This window comes from Corvus hawaiiensis, chromosome 14, assembly GCF_020740725.1.
Source record: "Corvus hawaiiensis isolate bCorHaw1 chromosome 14, bCorHaw1.pri.cur, whole genome shotgun sequence".
NCBI lineage: Eukaryota > Metazoa > Chordata > Aves > Passeriformes > Corvidae > Corvus > Corvus hawaiiensis.
The window spans coordinates 22,122,002-22,138,632 of NC_063226.1; the positions used below are offsets into that span (position 1 = coordinate 22,122,002).

Consider the following 16,631-nt stretch of genomic DNA (forward strand, 5'->3'; position numbering starts at 1 on the left):
GGGTGAAGGAGCAGGGATGGAGGGTGGGAGCAGGGATGGAGGGTGGGAGCAGGGATGGAGGGTGCAGGAGCAGGGATGGAGGGTGCAGGAGCAGGGATGGAGGGTGCAGGAGCAGGGATGGAGGGTGCAGGAGCAGGGATGGAGGGTGCAGGAGCAGGGATGGAGGGGGTGGGAGCAGGGATGGAGGGTGGGAGCAGGGATGGAGGGTGGGAGCAGGGATGGAGGGTGGGAGCAGGGATGGGTGGTGGGTGCCATGGATGGGTGGAGGAGGAGAGATGGGTGGTGGGAGCTGGGATGGGTGGCAGAGCACCAGGGGACAGGCACAGGCAGCAGATGGGGACATCAGGGTCACCTCCCACCGCTCCTGCAAGCACTGGCACCAGTCCTGCAGGCTGAGGCCGTGTGCCACAGCTGGGGCTGGGCATCACCCAGGGCTGGGCTCGGGGCTGGGCTGCCCTGGCAGCCTGCCCAGCAGGGACAGAGGGGGCAGAGCAGGGCACAGAGGCTGCCATAACTCCGTGTTCCCTCCTTCCTCCTCCTCTTGGAACCCCCCCGCCGAACCCCCCCCATCCCTGTGCCAGCTGGGCATGTGGGCACACGGCCACTCCGGGCTGTCCCTTCATTCCGCACTGCCCAGCGGGGGAGAGCAGCCGCAGCTCCAGCCCCGGGAGGGCCTGGGCAGCTGGGACTGGAGACACCTCACAAGAGATCACCAAAATGGCCAAAATCCCCTTTCCTGGGTGAAGCTGTGGCCTGACCGCCACCGGAGCATCCCAACCTCATCCCAGGGATTCCCGTTGTGCTCCCAGGAAAAAACGAAGGGACTTTTTGGCTGATAAGGCTCAAGGACCTGGAGAGCTGTATGAGCATTTTATACCCTCGAGCATGTCAAGCCTTCCCCACTCCCCCCCACCTCCCTCACAGAGCATCCGCCCCTCCCACCCTCCCAAAAATCCCCCCAAAATCCCCCCGAAGCATCCCGGAGCTGCAGCGATGCCTCAGCTCAGAGCTGCGAGCACAGGGGGAGCCTCTCCCCTTCCCAAGCGCTGCCAGTCTCAGGCTAAGCTGCTTACAGGGCTCCTGCCAATCCAGCCGTGCTGCCAGGCTGCGACTTTCCAGCCCCCACCCTCTCCCCGGCTCTGCTTCCCACCTTTCCATGAATTTATCCCAGTGATTCCTCTCCCAACCCCCCAGGCAGGTCACAGCGTGTGCAGCAGAATCCCACGGAGCTGCACGGGACAGAGAGCCCAGTTCAATGTCCAAGCTCATCCAGCGGCAGGAATGCCAGCCCGGAGCAGTGTCCGGTGTATCCCACCCCTCCCACCCAACCCACGTCCACAGCAGTGTCCGAGTCCACGCATCCAGGGAGGGTTGGGAGTGACCGCAGAAGTCGGAGAGAGGGAGGAAGGTTGGAGGTCAGCAGCTGCTACAAGGAAGAGCTGGGCAGGTTCAACGTGGAGCAAGGAGGAGGGAAAAAACCCAAGAACCAACTGAAAAGGAGGCAAAGGGAGGACGCCGGGATTCAGGGATGGATCTCTACCTTCTAGGCCACAGCCAGCACAGGACAGGAAAGGGACAGTCAGTGGTTGGTTGGTGGAGGGTTGGTTTTGTGTCACTCACGATAGAAAACATATTCGGTGTAAGAGGTCCAGATCCTGTCGTCCGTCTGCTCGTGGGCGAAGGCACAGGTGCCCGTGGAGTTGCAGGCCACCATGTGGAAGCCGGCATCGGCCAGTTTGTCAAAGGCTTGCTCCAGGAAGGTGAATTTGAGGTAGTACCTGGACGTGTACCTCTCTGGAGGCCTGTCCGGGTCCCTGCTCTCGTTCAAGGTGTCCCCAAAGACCTCCTTGGCCAGCGAGGTCTTGCCGCACACCATGATCCGGGCCACCCTGCGGAACTTGGCGTCCGTCTGGCTGTCCCTGCCCAGCGTGTAGGAGCCGCGGTAGCCGATGGTGATGAACCCCGCCCTGCGGCCCTCGGCGCCGACAGCGCTGGCACCGCCGGGGCCGCCAGACACGGCGCTGGGCAGCACGGCCGTGGCCGAGGTCAGGCTGCGGGCGGTGTCCGCGCTGGGGGACAGCTCCTCGGGGTCGCTCTGGCAGGGATCGTCCCCCAGGGAGTTCTGCTCGCTGAGCTTGGGCGCCAGCAGCTTCACCAGCTCGGGCAGCATGAAGTACTCGGCCTCGCGCTGCAGCCGGCCGCGCTCCGGGAAGTGCTCGGGCAGCACCAGGTGCCGGTCCCTCATGTAATCCAGGATGTAGCGGAACAGGAACCCGTCCCGATCCACGAAGAAGCGGCCCTTGCTGTCGCGGGCCAGCGAGCGCACGTTCTTCTGCGTGAACATCTCCCAGAGCAGCGAGCCGGGCACGCTGACCAGCGTGGGGTGCCGGGTGATGTACACCTGTCCCCCCACGTTCAGCTCGATGATGTCAGGGAAGGGGTTGTTGTCCTCGCTGCCTTTGGCACAGCCCACGGGGTCTGCCAGGGCCATGGTGAGCTCCTGCTGCTCCTGCCTGCAGCACAAAAGGGTCAAACCCATGTTAAACCTGCCAGAAAACACAGCCCACTGCCCTGATCCCAACCGACCGCAGGGGATCCCAAGGGGCCCCAAGCCATTGCCACAATCCCAGGTGATTGGAGAGGATCCCAAGCCAGATCACACATGGAGTCCTAGAACTATTTAGATTGGAAAAGCTCTCTGAGATCATTGAGTCCAACCCAGCACTGCCAAGCCACCACTAAATGCCTGGTTTGGGTCAGCAGGCAAGGCAGGACCAGATCCTTGTCTCTCCAGGAGCCTGGAAGTCATCTCTCTTCCCCAACCCCTGCTCTTGGAACAGGCAGCACCATCCAAAGCCCCCTCCCCTTCCATGGCACGCTGAACACGGTCTGACCGTGTCACCTCCACCGGAGCTCTCCAGTCAGGAGAGGGCTCAGCGCCTCTGCCGAGGAGGTGCAGGGACGTGGGGCTGCTGTCAACAACAGGAAGGGCAGGGCTGTCACAGCCCGGGGACCCGCCAGCCTGGCATCCTGCGGGCAGCAGCAGCTGCCGAGGGAGGAGCTCCCGGCCATGGGCCCCACAGAGCCGAGGCTGGAGGGGTCGTGGTGCCACGCAAGGAGCACCCCGGGGCTGGGGAAAAGCGGCACCAGCGCCGTGAGGGACAGAGGGACAGAGGCACAGAGCCTTTGGCACTCCCGCTCTGCCCCTGCTCCTGGAAAGTGCTCAGCACAGACTCGAAGCCAAGCTGGGAGATGGCAGAACCTCTCCAAGGGGCTGGGACCAAGACAAATCCTGGGCTGCTGCTACAGCCTCGGGCCAGCTGCCACGGATTTATACATTTTCCAAAGGCAAGCCGATTCTTGGATATCTCTTGACACTGCAAATCAGCAGCTTACATAAACCTGGCTCAGCAGCCGGACCTGGATCTGTGCCGTGCTCTGTGCAGCGATTTGGGAGAGCACGGAGGGAAGGGGTTCCCTGGGCTGACCCCCAGCTCTGCCCCCTCCCTGGGTGGTCTCAGTGCTGCCCTGGGTCTGCTTGGAGGTTGGGACCCCCCGGGACTGGTCCCACACCCAAGGAACAGCCCAAAGTCTCGCCCCATCCCCGTGTCCTGCCGCAAAGATTCCCAGGAGCTGCTCCAGAGGATCCTAACACAAATTTCGGAGCAGCTAAAGGACAAAGAGAGAACTCTGTGGGCAGTTTTGGGCACGGGGGCAGAGCTGAGCCAGCGTTTCTCGGCCACACTCCTCCTCCCGGCTCATGGGGAGAATCGTCTTTGAACAAGGAGTGACTCGGGCAGGGCAGGGACTGAAGGATGGAAAGAGGATCAGCGCGGTCCCGCTGCCTCCCGGCTCCTCGTTCCCCTCCCGCAGTGGCTCTGGGTCCCTGTCCCTGGCGATTCCCTGCCCACGGCGCAGCCCAGCGGGCAGGACCCGCCCGTGCCCGGCGCTCGCATCCCTTTGTCACGGCTGGAGGAGCCTGGGGGGCTGCCCATGGTGGGCTGGCGACTCAGGGCGGACAGGGAGGGCGGCCCCGCTGTCCCCGCTGCCCGCCCCAGGCATGGAGCCGGCGGGGCCAGCGGCAGGGACATGAGCGGGGACACGAGCGGGGACAGCCCGGCTCAGCCCCGGCAGCCGCAGCCGTCCCAGCGCTCCCCGGCCGGGGGACCCCGACCCCGCCGCCCCCGTTACCTCCGCAGGGCGGCCCGGCCGCTCCGCTGCGCTCCCCTCCGAGCCGCTCCCTCCGAGCCGCTCCCCGCCGCTCCTCTCCGCCTGCCCGGCCCTGGCCCCGCCGTTTTATGGCCGGGAAGGCGGCGAGCGCCGTCCCCCGCTGTCCCCGGGACCGCCTTCCCTCCGCCTTGCCCCCGCCTCCATCCCCCGCCGCCCGACCGGGGCCCCCAGCCCCGCATCGCCCGGCCCCGCATGCCCCCCACGCTGGTGCCAGGCGGGATTGAGGAATTCCAGGGGCACCCTCGCCATCCCCTGGGAATGCAGCCGGGCTTGTGAAAAAGGAGGAAGAGGGACTTCTAACAGATGGTGCCAGGACAAGGGGAACGGTTTTAAACTAGAAAAAGGGGGATTTCGATGGGATGTTGGTTAGGAATTCCTGGCTGGGAGGTTGGGGAGGCCCTGAGGCTGCCCAGAGCAGCTGTGGCTGCCCCATGATCCCTGGCAGTGTCCCAGGCCAGGTTGGACGGGGCTTGGAGCAGCCTGGGACAGTGGAAAGTGTCTCTGCCCATGGCAGGGGTGAAATGGGATGAGCTTTAAGGTCCCTTCCCACCCAAACCATTCCATGATTCCACCCATGATTTGGGTCTAATTCCAAGTCCAGCCAGCAAAACCCTGCAGTGGCCAAACTCTTGCAATTCCTTGGATGATTTTATATCCTTGAGCTGGAGGGACTGGAATCCCCTTTCCCAAGGTAGGAATGACACCAATGGGATCATAAGGAGCTTAGGCTGTTGTGGCACTCTGTTTATCTGGGCTGGAAAAACCAAGCAAGGAAAGAGAATCCAGCTCTTTTTAGTTTACTTGAAAATTCCAATTTTCTGTAAAACCGGGAAAATATGGCAGCTCCAAACAACATCCCAATATTTACATGTTTCCTGGAATTCTGATGAAGCTTAAATCCCAACATTCTCTGACAGCAGAGCTGGCCTGCATTTGTCCATGGATTTTTGTCCCTGTTAAATTTTGTAAGGACAGAAGATGCAATTTCTTCTTCTCCTACAAATCAAATCCCCAAATCTGGGCACTCATATCCAAGGAATTTTTCTTGTTGTTTTCTTGTATCCCAGGGCTGTTTGATTATTCTCCCATAAATTGTAGGAACTTTGTCCTGTGGATATTTTGTGGGATACATTTATAGATGGGGGAATTGTAAATGGGACCAATTCCACCTCATGAGGCTGTTGGGTAAAACAGCTGGGTTTGGAGCCAACCAAAAGATGGATGGATGGATGGATGGATGGATGGATGGATGGATGGATGGATGGAGGGATGGATGGATGGAGGGATGGAGGGATGGATGGATGGATGGATGGATGGATGATGGATGATGGATGATGGATGGATGGATGGATGGATGGATGATAAGTGATGGATGGATGGATGGATGGATGGATGGATGATGGATAGATGGATGATGGATGGATGATGGATGGATGGATGGATGGATGGATGGATGTTGGATGGATGGATGGATGATGGATGGATGGATGGATGATGGATGGATGATGGATGGATGGATGGATGATGGATGGATGGATGATGGATGATGGAGGATGGATGGATGGATGGATGGATGATGGATGGATGGATGATGGATGGATGGATGGATGGAAGATGGATGGATGGATGGATGGATGTTGGATGGATGATGGATGGATGGATGGATGATGGATGGATGGATGGATGATGGATGGATGGATGGATGGATGTTGGATGGATGATGGATGGATGGATGGATGATGGATGGATGGATGGATGATGGATGGATGATGGATGGATGGATGGATGATGGATGGATGGATGATGGATGATGGATGATGGATGGATGGATGGATGGATGGATGGATGGATGGATGATGGATGGATGGATGATGGATGGATGGATGATGGATGATGGAGGACGGATGGATGGATGGATGGATGATGGATGGAGGGATGATGGATGGATGGAGGGATGATGGATGGATGATGGATGGATGATGGATGGATGGAGGGATGGATGGATGGATGGAGATTTGCTCAATTGATGCATCTTTGAAATTGACCTGGCGGAAAATGTAGCCACCATGAGCCTGTTTGGCTGTTGGGACTGGGATGGAATCCAGTGTGGCTTTGTCCCACTTTTGTGGATCCAACATTACTCCAAATTCATCAAAGAATTCCCAGGGAGTTTTCAGCTCTGTTGGCTCACAACTCCCTGTCTCTGGAAGATGCCGTGACCCTACGGACTACGATCCAAGTTAACGGTCCAGCCCAGTGCTTCCACCCTGGGCAGCTGTGCCAGGGCTGGACAAACCCTTGGGTGAAGAAATTTTTCCTAAAATCCAGTTTAAACCTATTTATCCTGGAGGCTGTGCTGGGCGAGTTGGGATGGGAGCCCAGCACAGGCCCAGTGACAGGAGCCATGATGGCACTTCCCTTTCTTTTCTCCCTTTCCCTTTTCCCAGCTGCCTCTGTGCTTTGTCCTCACATCCCTGAGGCTCATGGGGGACAAAATTTGCACCCAAATTGGTGCCAATATTCCCATGAGCTGCTGTGGAAATCATGGAAACCACCCACGCCACGCCTGATGTGTCCAGAGGCAGCTGGGAACGGGATCTCCAGGGAAGGGGAAGATGTTTGGCACCATGGAAGCGACCAGGGGGTCTGGAAACTCAGGAGAAGTTCCCAAGAGATTTTATAAAGCCTCTTTTACAAGTTCTTCCAAGAAGAGTGGAGCAGGAATTTGGGTCCCTCTTGGGCTTCTGGAGAGTTTTATTAACCACAAGAGTGGAAGATGATTCATCCCCATCCCAAGAGAAGGCATGGAAGGGTTTAATGAGGGTTTGTTTGTGTCCACTCTGGGATTCCATGGAGTGATTGCAAGCAAGGCCCTGGAATCACTTCCCGGCTGCTATTCCCATGTTTTCTGAGCTTGGACACAAATCCCTTCACCCCACAGTGCCTCATCTTCCTCATCCCCCTCCAGAGCATCCTGCCCGCTCTCCAGCACTGCTAAAAACCCCTTGTGCCACCCCAAATCTCCTCAAAAGCTCCTTGAATTTGTATTCTTAAGGATGGAGGAGTGTAAGCTGGAAGTGAGACACAAATGTTTCCAGTGCCTGATTTTTCCTCGGCTAAATGATAAAAAAATATAAAATATAATAAATCGATTGTGAGCCCTGCTGGGATGAGGATCCCATGACCCATCACATTGCAAGGATGTCCCAGAGCACTGCTGCTGCTCCATCCATTCCTTATCCCGAGATAACAAAGGGAATTGCCTGTGCAGGCAGGAATATTTAGCAGAGGAAAAATCCCCTAATTCATGGATGTCAGAAGGGTCCACGCAGGGGTTCGGATTCCTCGGTGCCACGGCCGTGATTCACGAGCCAGGACTGGAGGCAGGAATCTTTCATCCTTAAACAAAGTGGAGCTAAAAAGTCCTAAAAAGGCAACAGAATCCCTGAGTGCCAGACTCCTGTGGGGCACGGAATTATTTTTAGGACATTTGGGGCACTGCATTATTTTTAAGACATTTGGGGCACTGAATTATTTTTAAGACATTTGGGGCATTGAATTCTTTTTAATCCTTTCTGGCTGCATCTCCATGGGTGGAAAAATCCCCCTTTGCAGCATCCCTGCTTCTCTTGGTGCTCCCAGCTCCGTCTCCCTCTTCCCCATCCTCATTTCTCCTTCATTCCCCGCCCCCGGGAAGGGTTTTCCTCCTGCCATTCCCTCTCTGGGGTTAACTAAAATCCCACCGTGGGGTTTGGAGTGAGAGGAGCTCAGGGGTGAAGGGGCTCCCAGCCTGGAATCACTGACCCCGTGCAGGCTCCCAGATTCCCATAAATCCGCAGGAAACCATCCCCAGCATCCCTAAACCCCATCTTTTGCTCTTTTCCTTCTCCTCCCTCCTCCTGGAGCCGCCCAGGTCCGCCGGGAGCACGGAGCTCTGAGCACCTGAAGTTAAGAGAGGCGACAGAAGCGACGTCCCCTCGGTGGCCGCGCCTGAGCCAGCCCCGCGCTCTCCCTGGGTCGCCACGAATATCCTGGGAACTCCAGCCGCTGCCAGCTTCTATAAAAAGGGGTTAATCTGCTTCTGCCCGGAGCTCAGGTGGCTTTGCAGCCCTGGGGACGCAGCGGCCACACCCGTCTGACCCCGGCGGAGTCGGAGACTCCTTCAATAATTCACTGCCACATCTGATCCGGGCCATTTTTAGCAGCGGCTGCCACCTCGCAGCGCGGCTGTCGCGGGCTTGCGGTGACAGATCGGGTTGGACAAGGCAGGAAAAGGCTCTGGTTAATGGTGCACTTTAATTGGCTTTTCATTAGGGGGGCTCAGCCCGGGAGAGCGCAGGAAGGTGAGGACGGGGCTGGGAGCTCCTCCCGGAGTGGGGGAGCAGCTGAGGATCCGGGGCTTGGCGGCATCGCCACGGGAGGGTTTTCTGGGATGCTCTGAGGGGACCGGAATTGTCAGCGCAGGGATGATGGGAATGCAGTGTCAGGGACCTGCTTCCATCCCGAGCAGGGTTTGCCAAGTGAGTGTCCACCCATCCCATCCCATCCCATCCCATCCCATCCCATCCCATCCCATCCCATCCCATTCCTGGATGGACACTTTGGAACTGCTCATCCTGAAGCAGGGGTGTCCCCCCCTGCCCTGGGGGACAAAGGGACATTTCCCAAGTGCTGGACATTCCCAAGGGTGTTCTCTGCCCGTTCTTCCTGGCCTTCAGCAGTCTGAGCCTGCCTGGCTCCTCCATCTCCTGTCAGCAGCGTTTGGAAGTGGGGAAAGGAACCATTTTTGGAGAAATGTGTCCCAAATTCCCTCCCTCCTGCTTTCCTCCGGCCCAGGAGGAGCCTTGGACAAGAGCAGAGCAGGGATTTGGGATCTTGGTGGCCCTGGTGGATGTGAAGAGCATCCCTGCTCTTTCCAAGGGCTTTCATTCCTAACCGAGCTTGGATTTGCCACTGGATGAGTTTTTCTGGGGGATCTGCAGCATCTCCCTCAGGCAGTGCTCACTGCTCACTTCATCCTGACAAGTGACAAGTGACATCCATGACAAGGGATGGGATGAGAGGAAACAGCCTCAGGTTGTGCCAGGGGAGGTCCGGGTTGGACGTTAGGGAGGATTTCTCCACAGAAGTTCTCCTCCAGCCCTGGCGTCCCCATCCCTGCAGGGATTCCACAGCCCTGCGGATGTGGCACTTGGGGACATGGCTTAGGGGTGGCCTGGGCAGAGCTGATGGTCAGAGCTGGAGCCGTCATTCCAGTTCATCTAAAAAGTCAGGGAGCAAAATCCCTGGAATTCCAGCTGATCAGCTCCTGTGGGATTCCCAGCTGGCAGGAAAATCCAGACGAGTCCCACTTTTCCCTGTATCCAGTTCTCTCTCCTCCCTCCCCCCCAGACATAATTAAATTCAATTAATCTGATTATCTGTACAGTCTATCAGAAAAAGAAATCTTAATAGCCTGCTCAGCGTGATGAATTAATAGAGATTAATTAGAATTCATTACATTTATCACCATCTCACTGGGCTGGAACTCTGCAAACATCGGGGGAAAGAGGGAAAATTCTCATTTTTAGTTTATAATTCATGTTGGATCAAACCTTTATCTCATCTGGACGTGTGTCACACAGAGTTCCATCCGATGTGACACTGGGGTGGGGACACACACACCAAAAAATGGCCATAAATGGCTTGGGAGAGGCTCTCAGGGACTGTGGGGTCACCAGAGCCTGACCTGGGTGTGCCGGGCAGGATCCTCAGCTCGGGATTAACAGGAAAAGCTTTTCCAAACCTGCTTGGTGCTGGGTTGGGTTTGGATTTCGGGGTTGGTTCCTCCATCGGAGCTCACCTCTCACCCACCAAGCCTGGAACTGCAGCTCCCAGCCCTTTCCAGCTCTGCTGGAGGTCCCTGGGGTGGGGAAGGGGCCTCTCCGTGGGTGCTGGATGCGCAGGGATTTGGGAACAGCCCAGCCTGTGATCCCCATCCCTCGGGCTCACTGCACCTGTCGGCCGTGTTGACTCGAGGGGAAAGAGGAAGAAAGGAGGAAGTGGGGCCATAAACCCAAATCAGTTTAGAGCTGTGCCAGCTCTGGCTGTGCTGGACATAAATCAGGAGCGAGCGAAGGGAATGAGGCTGCAGGACCTCACAGGGATGGCCCGGGAGCACGCAGAGCCTTTCGGTGAATCCCAGCACCCTCTAGTGGGGTCTCCGCCTCTGGAGCATCCCAAAAAACCGCCGAGCATCCCAAAAACCTGGCACGCAGCGGAGGATGAGGGTGCGCAGCCCTGTCACCACCCACCAGTGACTCGGGATCCGCTCCAGAGCTCGCCAAGGGAGCTCACTCAGAAAGGTGAAGGTCCCTGTGGCATCGGGAGCTTTTCCAGAGGGAAGGGATGGCCCTGGAATTGTCCACACTGCAAAAATCAGGTCCCCACCGTGCCCCAGGAGCCCAGTCCCTCCTGTCCCCTCTGCCTCCGCTCCCTGGGATGGTCAATGCAGCCGTGGATCCGAGCAGAGCACCCCGGGAATGCTCTGGGTTGAAAGAGCCCCCCAAAAATCTGGGATGGAGCCAGAGCTGATCCTCCAGGCAGTACAAGGGATCAGCCACAGGGTTCCAGGCTGGGAGATCCCAAATGCTGCAGCTTCCCTGCATCCCTGGGTGTGCTCCCTTTCTGGCTGCAAAGGGAGAAACCCGGGGGGTTGGGAAATCATCCTGTGGGAATTTGCCATGAAAGGATTTGAGGCAAAACCCATTCCCACTCTTCCCTCTAACAAAGCAGTGCCTTCCCAACCTCTTTTTTTTTGGAGGGGAGAATGTAATCATGGAATGGTTTGGAGGGGAAGGGACTTTAGAGCTCATCCCACCCCAGCCCTGCCAAGGGAAGGGACACCTTCCACTATCCCAGAGTGCTCCAAGCCCCAGTGCCCAGCCTGGCCTTGGGCACTGCCAGGGACCCAGGGGCAGCCCCAGCTGCTCTGTCTGACCAGACCTGGATGTGATCTTCCAGAGAAGAGGCTGCCCGTGCCAGGATCAGCAGTTCCTGGGTTATCCTTAGGAACACTCCAACCAGTTTTCCCAAACTGTGGAGCCATTTTTCCAGCTGGAACCCCGAGGCTGTAGCTTCCCCAGGGCAATTCCATGTGACCTCAAAAGCTGCTGCTTTGAGTCTTTTGGAGCTTTGCCTCTTCATTTGCAGAGCGGTTTTTGTCCCCAGGCACTGGGCGGGACCCACGAATAACTCCTGGGGACTTCATGGGGTGTGGAAGAGAACAAACGGCTTCTCCTGAAATATCTTCTCTCTTCCATAAATCTGGATTCTGCTGCTCTGCCCTTCCCTGACGTGGAAGAGCTCAGAACCCAGATTAAAACGCTGATTGGTGAGGTTTTGATAATCCCAGGTGTAATTCCTGTGTGGGAAAGAGGAGAGGGCAAAGATTTGCTTTTCTGGGTCTGCACATCCCGATCCCTCTCTGCTGCTGCTCCTCCAGCCATCCTCTCTGGAAGAGGGATGGGATAAGAGCAGGGGCCGGTCATAGCCTCATCCATCTCCTGCCGCCCTGGCAGGGAGCTGCTTCCCGGCCTGATTCCCCACCTCCCGCTGGCTCCAGGCTGCTGCTCCACAGCCTGCAAGGGATCCCCCAGCAGTGGCTTCTCCACAGCCCTGCTCCTTATCCCGGGTGTGGAGAGACGGGCGGGAAAGCTGCGGAGTTTGTAAATCCGGGAATGTCGGGAGAAGTTAACGGGAGGCTTTGCACTACCCCGGCGTGAGCTCTTGGATCTCACAGAGCCATGGAATGGTTTGGGTTTGGGAAAGGACCTTAAATACCATCTGTTGAACCTGTTTTCACCCTCCCAGCTTTTCAGAGCTGTCTGCACGGTGGTTCCACCCAGAAGAGCCCAGAAAAGGCCATTTCTCCATCTTCCCACTGGTTTCACCAATTCCTGCCCGGAAAACGAAGCGGGAACACCTCCAGTCCCAAACTCAGCTCACTGCCAGCAGGGAAGAGGGGAGGAATGGGCTCTCCTGGGATGCAGCTCCAGCACGGAGCGTGGGTTTGTCTCGGTGTGCAGGGAGGCAAATCGAGAGCTAAAGACAAAGAGCGCCCTCGATTTCGGGCGAGACTCGGAGCACGAGAGCCGAGCAGGAAAATCTTCATGAAAAATGAACGAGGAGCAGGCGGCTGCAAGGAGCGGCGGAGTTATCTGGGGCATGAAGAAACCCAGCAGGCCAGAAAAATGTGAGCGGAGAGCAGCGGAGGTGAAAACGCGGAGGAAAAAAAGCGAGGCTTGATGTTTAATTAATCACCCTGTTTGCATCTGAATGGCGGCGTCCTGCTGGGGACAGCGAGGGACGCGCCAGGCCTGGCTGTGCCACCCCTCCAGTGCCACCGGGCCACCATGTTCCATTTGGTTTTCCCTTTTCCCTGATTTTTTGGGGGATGATCTAAATCCGTGGAGCCTGCGCTGCACCAAACCCTTAATGCTGAGCATCCACACCAGCACCCACAGGAGGGGACGTTGCCAGGGCTGGAAGGGTTGGGACAGCTGGGATTTTCCTGTCTTTGGCACTGGGAGGTGAATTTTAAAAAGGGGGATAAAGAAAAAAAAAAAAAGTCAGGAAAAGAAAGAAAAATCCCAAACAAATCCCCCCTGGAGCTGCAGTTCCGGGGTTAGTGGGTGACAGGTGAGCTCAGATGGAGGAAACACTTCTCTCTGAAAAGACTGACTCTTTTAAACCAAGAAATAGGAACTGGAGGTGATTTAACCCCGATTTTGACTCTTTCTAACCAAGAAATAGGAAATGGAGGTGATTTGATCCTGATATAGGTTCTTTTTAACAGAGAAATAGGAAATGGAGATGATTTAACCCCGATTTTGACTTGTTAATCGAACAAAGAGGAAATGGAGATGATTTAACCCCGATTTTGACTCTTTAACTGAACAAAGAGGAAATGGAGATGATTTAACCCCGATTTTGACTCTTTAACTGAACAAAGAGGAAATGGAGATGATTTAACCCCGATTTTGCCTCTGTAACAAACAAACCGGAAATGGAGATGATTTAACCCCGATTTTGACTTTTTAACTGAACAAAGAGGAAATGGAGATGATTTAACCCCGATTTTGCCTCTGTAACAAACAAAGAGGAAATGGGGAGCGATCTCGCTTTGCTTTGCCCCCTCTGCAGCTCCGATGCTCCTCGTGCACCTGGGGATTTCCTGCCCCGGCCTCACGCTCAGGGCTTCGCTCAGGTTCTTCAGGCTTCCTGTTTTGCTCTCAGGGCTTTCATTTCACCCACAAATCGTTTCCTGTTCTGAGACTCCTCACCACGGAACCCCCTGCATTTCTCCCGGTAAATCTTTGCCCGCTCTTCCCTTTCCCAAGGCGCTTTCCCCAGCTGCCGGCAGCTGGATGGGTGATGGGCGCCTCTCAGGGAATTTCAGGAAGCTTTCCCTGACATCTTCAAGTCTCTCAGGTTGTGTCTGGATGATGGGGTGGAGGGGGGGAGATCCTGCTCTGCTGCCGACAGCTTTTCAATTCCGGCCCCGGGAAGTGTCGCGCTTCCCAAATTAACTCATCCAGGAGCCCTCTATTACTCTGCCTTTCCATCATTTTCCTGGAGTTCAAGTGCTGCTCAAAATGAATTAGTGCTGGAAAATGGGTGTGGGGAGGGAAGTGCCATTGGAGAGGCTGAAAACCTGACAGGGATGGAGGAGCCAGGATAACCCAGAGAGGGCCTTCATTCAGAGGGATGCGGTGGCGACAGAAGCATTTCAGCATAAGTTTGTTTATATTTTGGGGGAATCAGAGGCTTGGTAGGAATTTTTAATAACTGGGGATGTGATTCCAAGCTCCTTAAATGTGTGGCTGAGCTGAGGGAGTAACTGGGAAGGAGTTGTTCATTGCTTTCAGCTCACTGCAGAGCCAGAAATTCAACAACAAATTCCTCCTCCAAATTCCCAGTGCCCGTTGTAAATATTATTATTATTGTTATTATTATTATTATTATTATTATTTTACGGCAGGCTGTATTTTTATTTACCCCTGGTTCTCACTCAAACATTTGCAGAACTCGAGGTTTTAGTTGTGGCCACTTGGGATTTTCCCCTCCCCACGCAGCCCAGAGGCTCTGAAAGAGCTCCTGGGTGGTCTCCGAGTGTTCATCCAGGACCTACAGGCCTTGAATTCCCAGGAATCCTGACGTTGCTGGGTCTGCTGAGAGTGGAAAAGCATCCCAATAACATCTCCTGTGGTGGGGGTTGGACAGAGAGGAGCTTTAAGATCCCTTCCAACCCAACCTCCTGCTACCCAGGCATCACAGAATTCCAGAGGGATTTGGGTGGGAAGGGACCTGAAAGCCCATCCCATTCCCCCCTTGCCCTGGGCACGGACACCTTCCACAGCCCAGGGTGCTCCAACACTCCCAGGGATGGGGCAGCCACAGCTTTTATGGATCATCTCCCCGGCCTGGCTGGGTTTTGCAGGGAGATGCCCCCTGTGTCCAGGAGATTGAGGCGATGCTGAGGGATTTCCTTCCTTCCTGGATCATCCATCTCTAACTGAGGAAGGTCAGGCTGGCCAAATACCTGACCTGAGCGTGGCTTAGTGCTCAGGGTGCTGCTCACTCCAAGGCTGGATTGATTTTGGAGTTCTTTTCCAAGCCTGTTGCATGATTCCCTGGCGCTGCACAGACACGGCTTCCATGGAAAGCCCAGGACCTCTGGAGCTGTTTGCAGCAGCCCTGGGAGGCTGCAGAGCTCTGCTCTTGTCCGGCCTCCAGCGCTGGCAGGACACAGCCAGGCCCATCTGGCCATGGGGACAAAGCTCGTCCACAGACATTTCCATAAGGGATTTAAGGATTGGATTTACTGAGAGAGGGATTAAGGAGGGCTGGAGTCAGCGGGAATTTGTGCCTTTAGGGTGATGTTAAGGTTTTGGGGAAACACAGCTTGGATGAGATCCTCCCTTTCTGCTGCTGGGGCTGGCAGAGCACCGTTAAAGTTGGGATAATGAGGGTTTTTATTAATGGGAATGTTCCCGGAGCTTTGGCAACACGCCTGGGGCTCCATAAACACGAAAATAAATGGGGAAAAGAGCAGCTTCCCAGTTTTACACCCAGGACAAATGAAGCACAGCATGGCTGGAAGGAAAAATCCCAATGCAGATCTGCTCTGCTCCCTCATTACCTGACATTTCCTGCACTCAAGGCGAGAAGGTGCTCCCACCACACCTGAGAGCTCCTGCAGCAGGTGAGCCTGGCTCCTCCAACCGCTTTGGCTGCTCAGGAATTCGAAGGAGAGGATACCTCCAGGATTTTCAGTCTTTCCCCCCTCATCTGCCATCCCATGGGATTAACTGATCATACTGATCTTAAATATTGGCGTATTCCTGCCCCCCTCCTGCTGGGAGGCAAAGAGAGAGCCTGGTTCTCTTTCCTGTAATTCCCAGCCTGTATTCCTGCCCCCATCATTCCCGTCGTGCCGTGATGTCCTTTAGGCAGCTCTTTGCCTTTCCAGATGTATTTTTAGATTGCAGCCTCCTCCCCATTCACCTTCCTTCGGGCAGGATGACCTCTCCACATCCTCCTCTGCTGGTGCCGGGACACAGGGAATGGCTTCCCACTGCCAGAGGGCAGGGATAGGTGGGATATTGGGAAGGAATCCTTCCCTGCGAGGGTGGAGAGGGGCTGGAATGGATTTCCCAGAGAAGCTGTGGCTGCGCCTGGATCCCTGGCAGTGCTGGACAGGGCTTGGAGCAGCCTGGGATAGTGGAAGGAGCAAAATGGGCTTTAAGGTCCCTTCCATCCCAAACCATTCCTTGATCCTCTCTTCCCTTCACCAGGCCTGGAGCCTCTCCCTTGCCCCTTCCTGGCTCCTTGCACGCAGACAGCCGGAATTATCCCTGCCATTCCCAAGATGGGACCTGCTCACCAGCTGGAATTCAAACCAGACTTTCCTTGGCACCAGCAAACGCTGGCACAGCTCATCTCCAGTTGCCTTGACCAAAACATCATGAATATTCATGAGGCGATTAATTAACATCCTCCTGCTTTAATAGCTCCTCACAAGACACTCCATAACCCCGAGTGCCACCGGCTCCTCCCCATTCTGTGCCATCCCAGGGGCTGGCACGTGGGTGGAAGTGTCACTCCAACCTTGCCAGGAGCGAACGGGTTTGAGGAGTGCAGTGATCCCAGGCAGCTCCCCGAGGCTGCGATGCTGATTAGTGCCCACAATTAGAAACCCTCCAGGAGGATCAGGCTGGGCTGCAGAGCTGGGATGGTGCGGGAAGGGATTTCCAGCTGTGGGATATTCTAAGCTCAGCAGCCTCCATTGTTCTTTCCACTCATACGAAGCTCAGTGGCCAAACTGCACCTCCTGTGGCTGGAGCTCCCCTCCAGGAGGC

General features: G+C 56.0%; 2 protein-coding genes across 2 annotated transcripts in view; one reads left to right on the top strand and one right to left on the bottom strand.

Moving 5' to 3' along the window:
- Positions 1 to 962: 962 nt before the first annotated feature.
- Positions 963 to 4,262, bottom strand: LOC125333211 (BTB/POZ domain-containing protein KCTD12-like). Its single transcript, XM_048318981.1, has 2 exons — positions 4,192 to 4,262; positions 963 to 2,513 (listed from the first exon to the last, which is right to left on the bottom strand). Exon 2 carries the CDS (start codon positions 2,489 to 2,491, stop codon positions 1,613 to 1,615), a length of 879 nt encoding a protein of 292 aa, XP_048174938.1. The 5' UTR covers positions 2,492 to 2,513; positions 4,192 to 4,262; the 3' UTR covers positions 963 to 1,612.
- The window catches only part of LOC125333376 (exocyst complex component 1-like), a 32,577-nt gene continuing 19,016 nt past the window's right edge, over positions 3,071 to 16,631 (top strand). Inside the window, 3 exon segments of the mRNA XM_048319241.1 lie at positions 3,071 to 3,154; positions 3,874 to 4,437; positions 13,507 to 13,578. Coding sequence (XP_048175198.1) covers positions 3,071 to 3,154; positions 3,874 to 4,437; positions 13,507 to 13,578 — 720 coding nt within the window.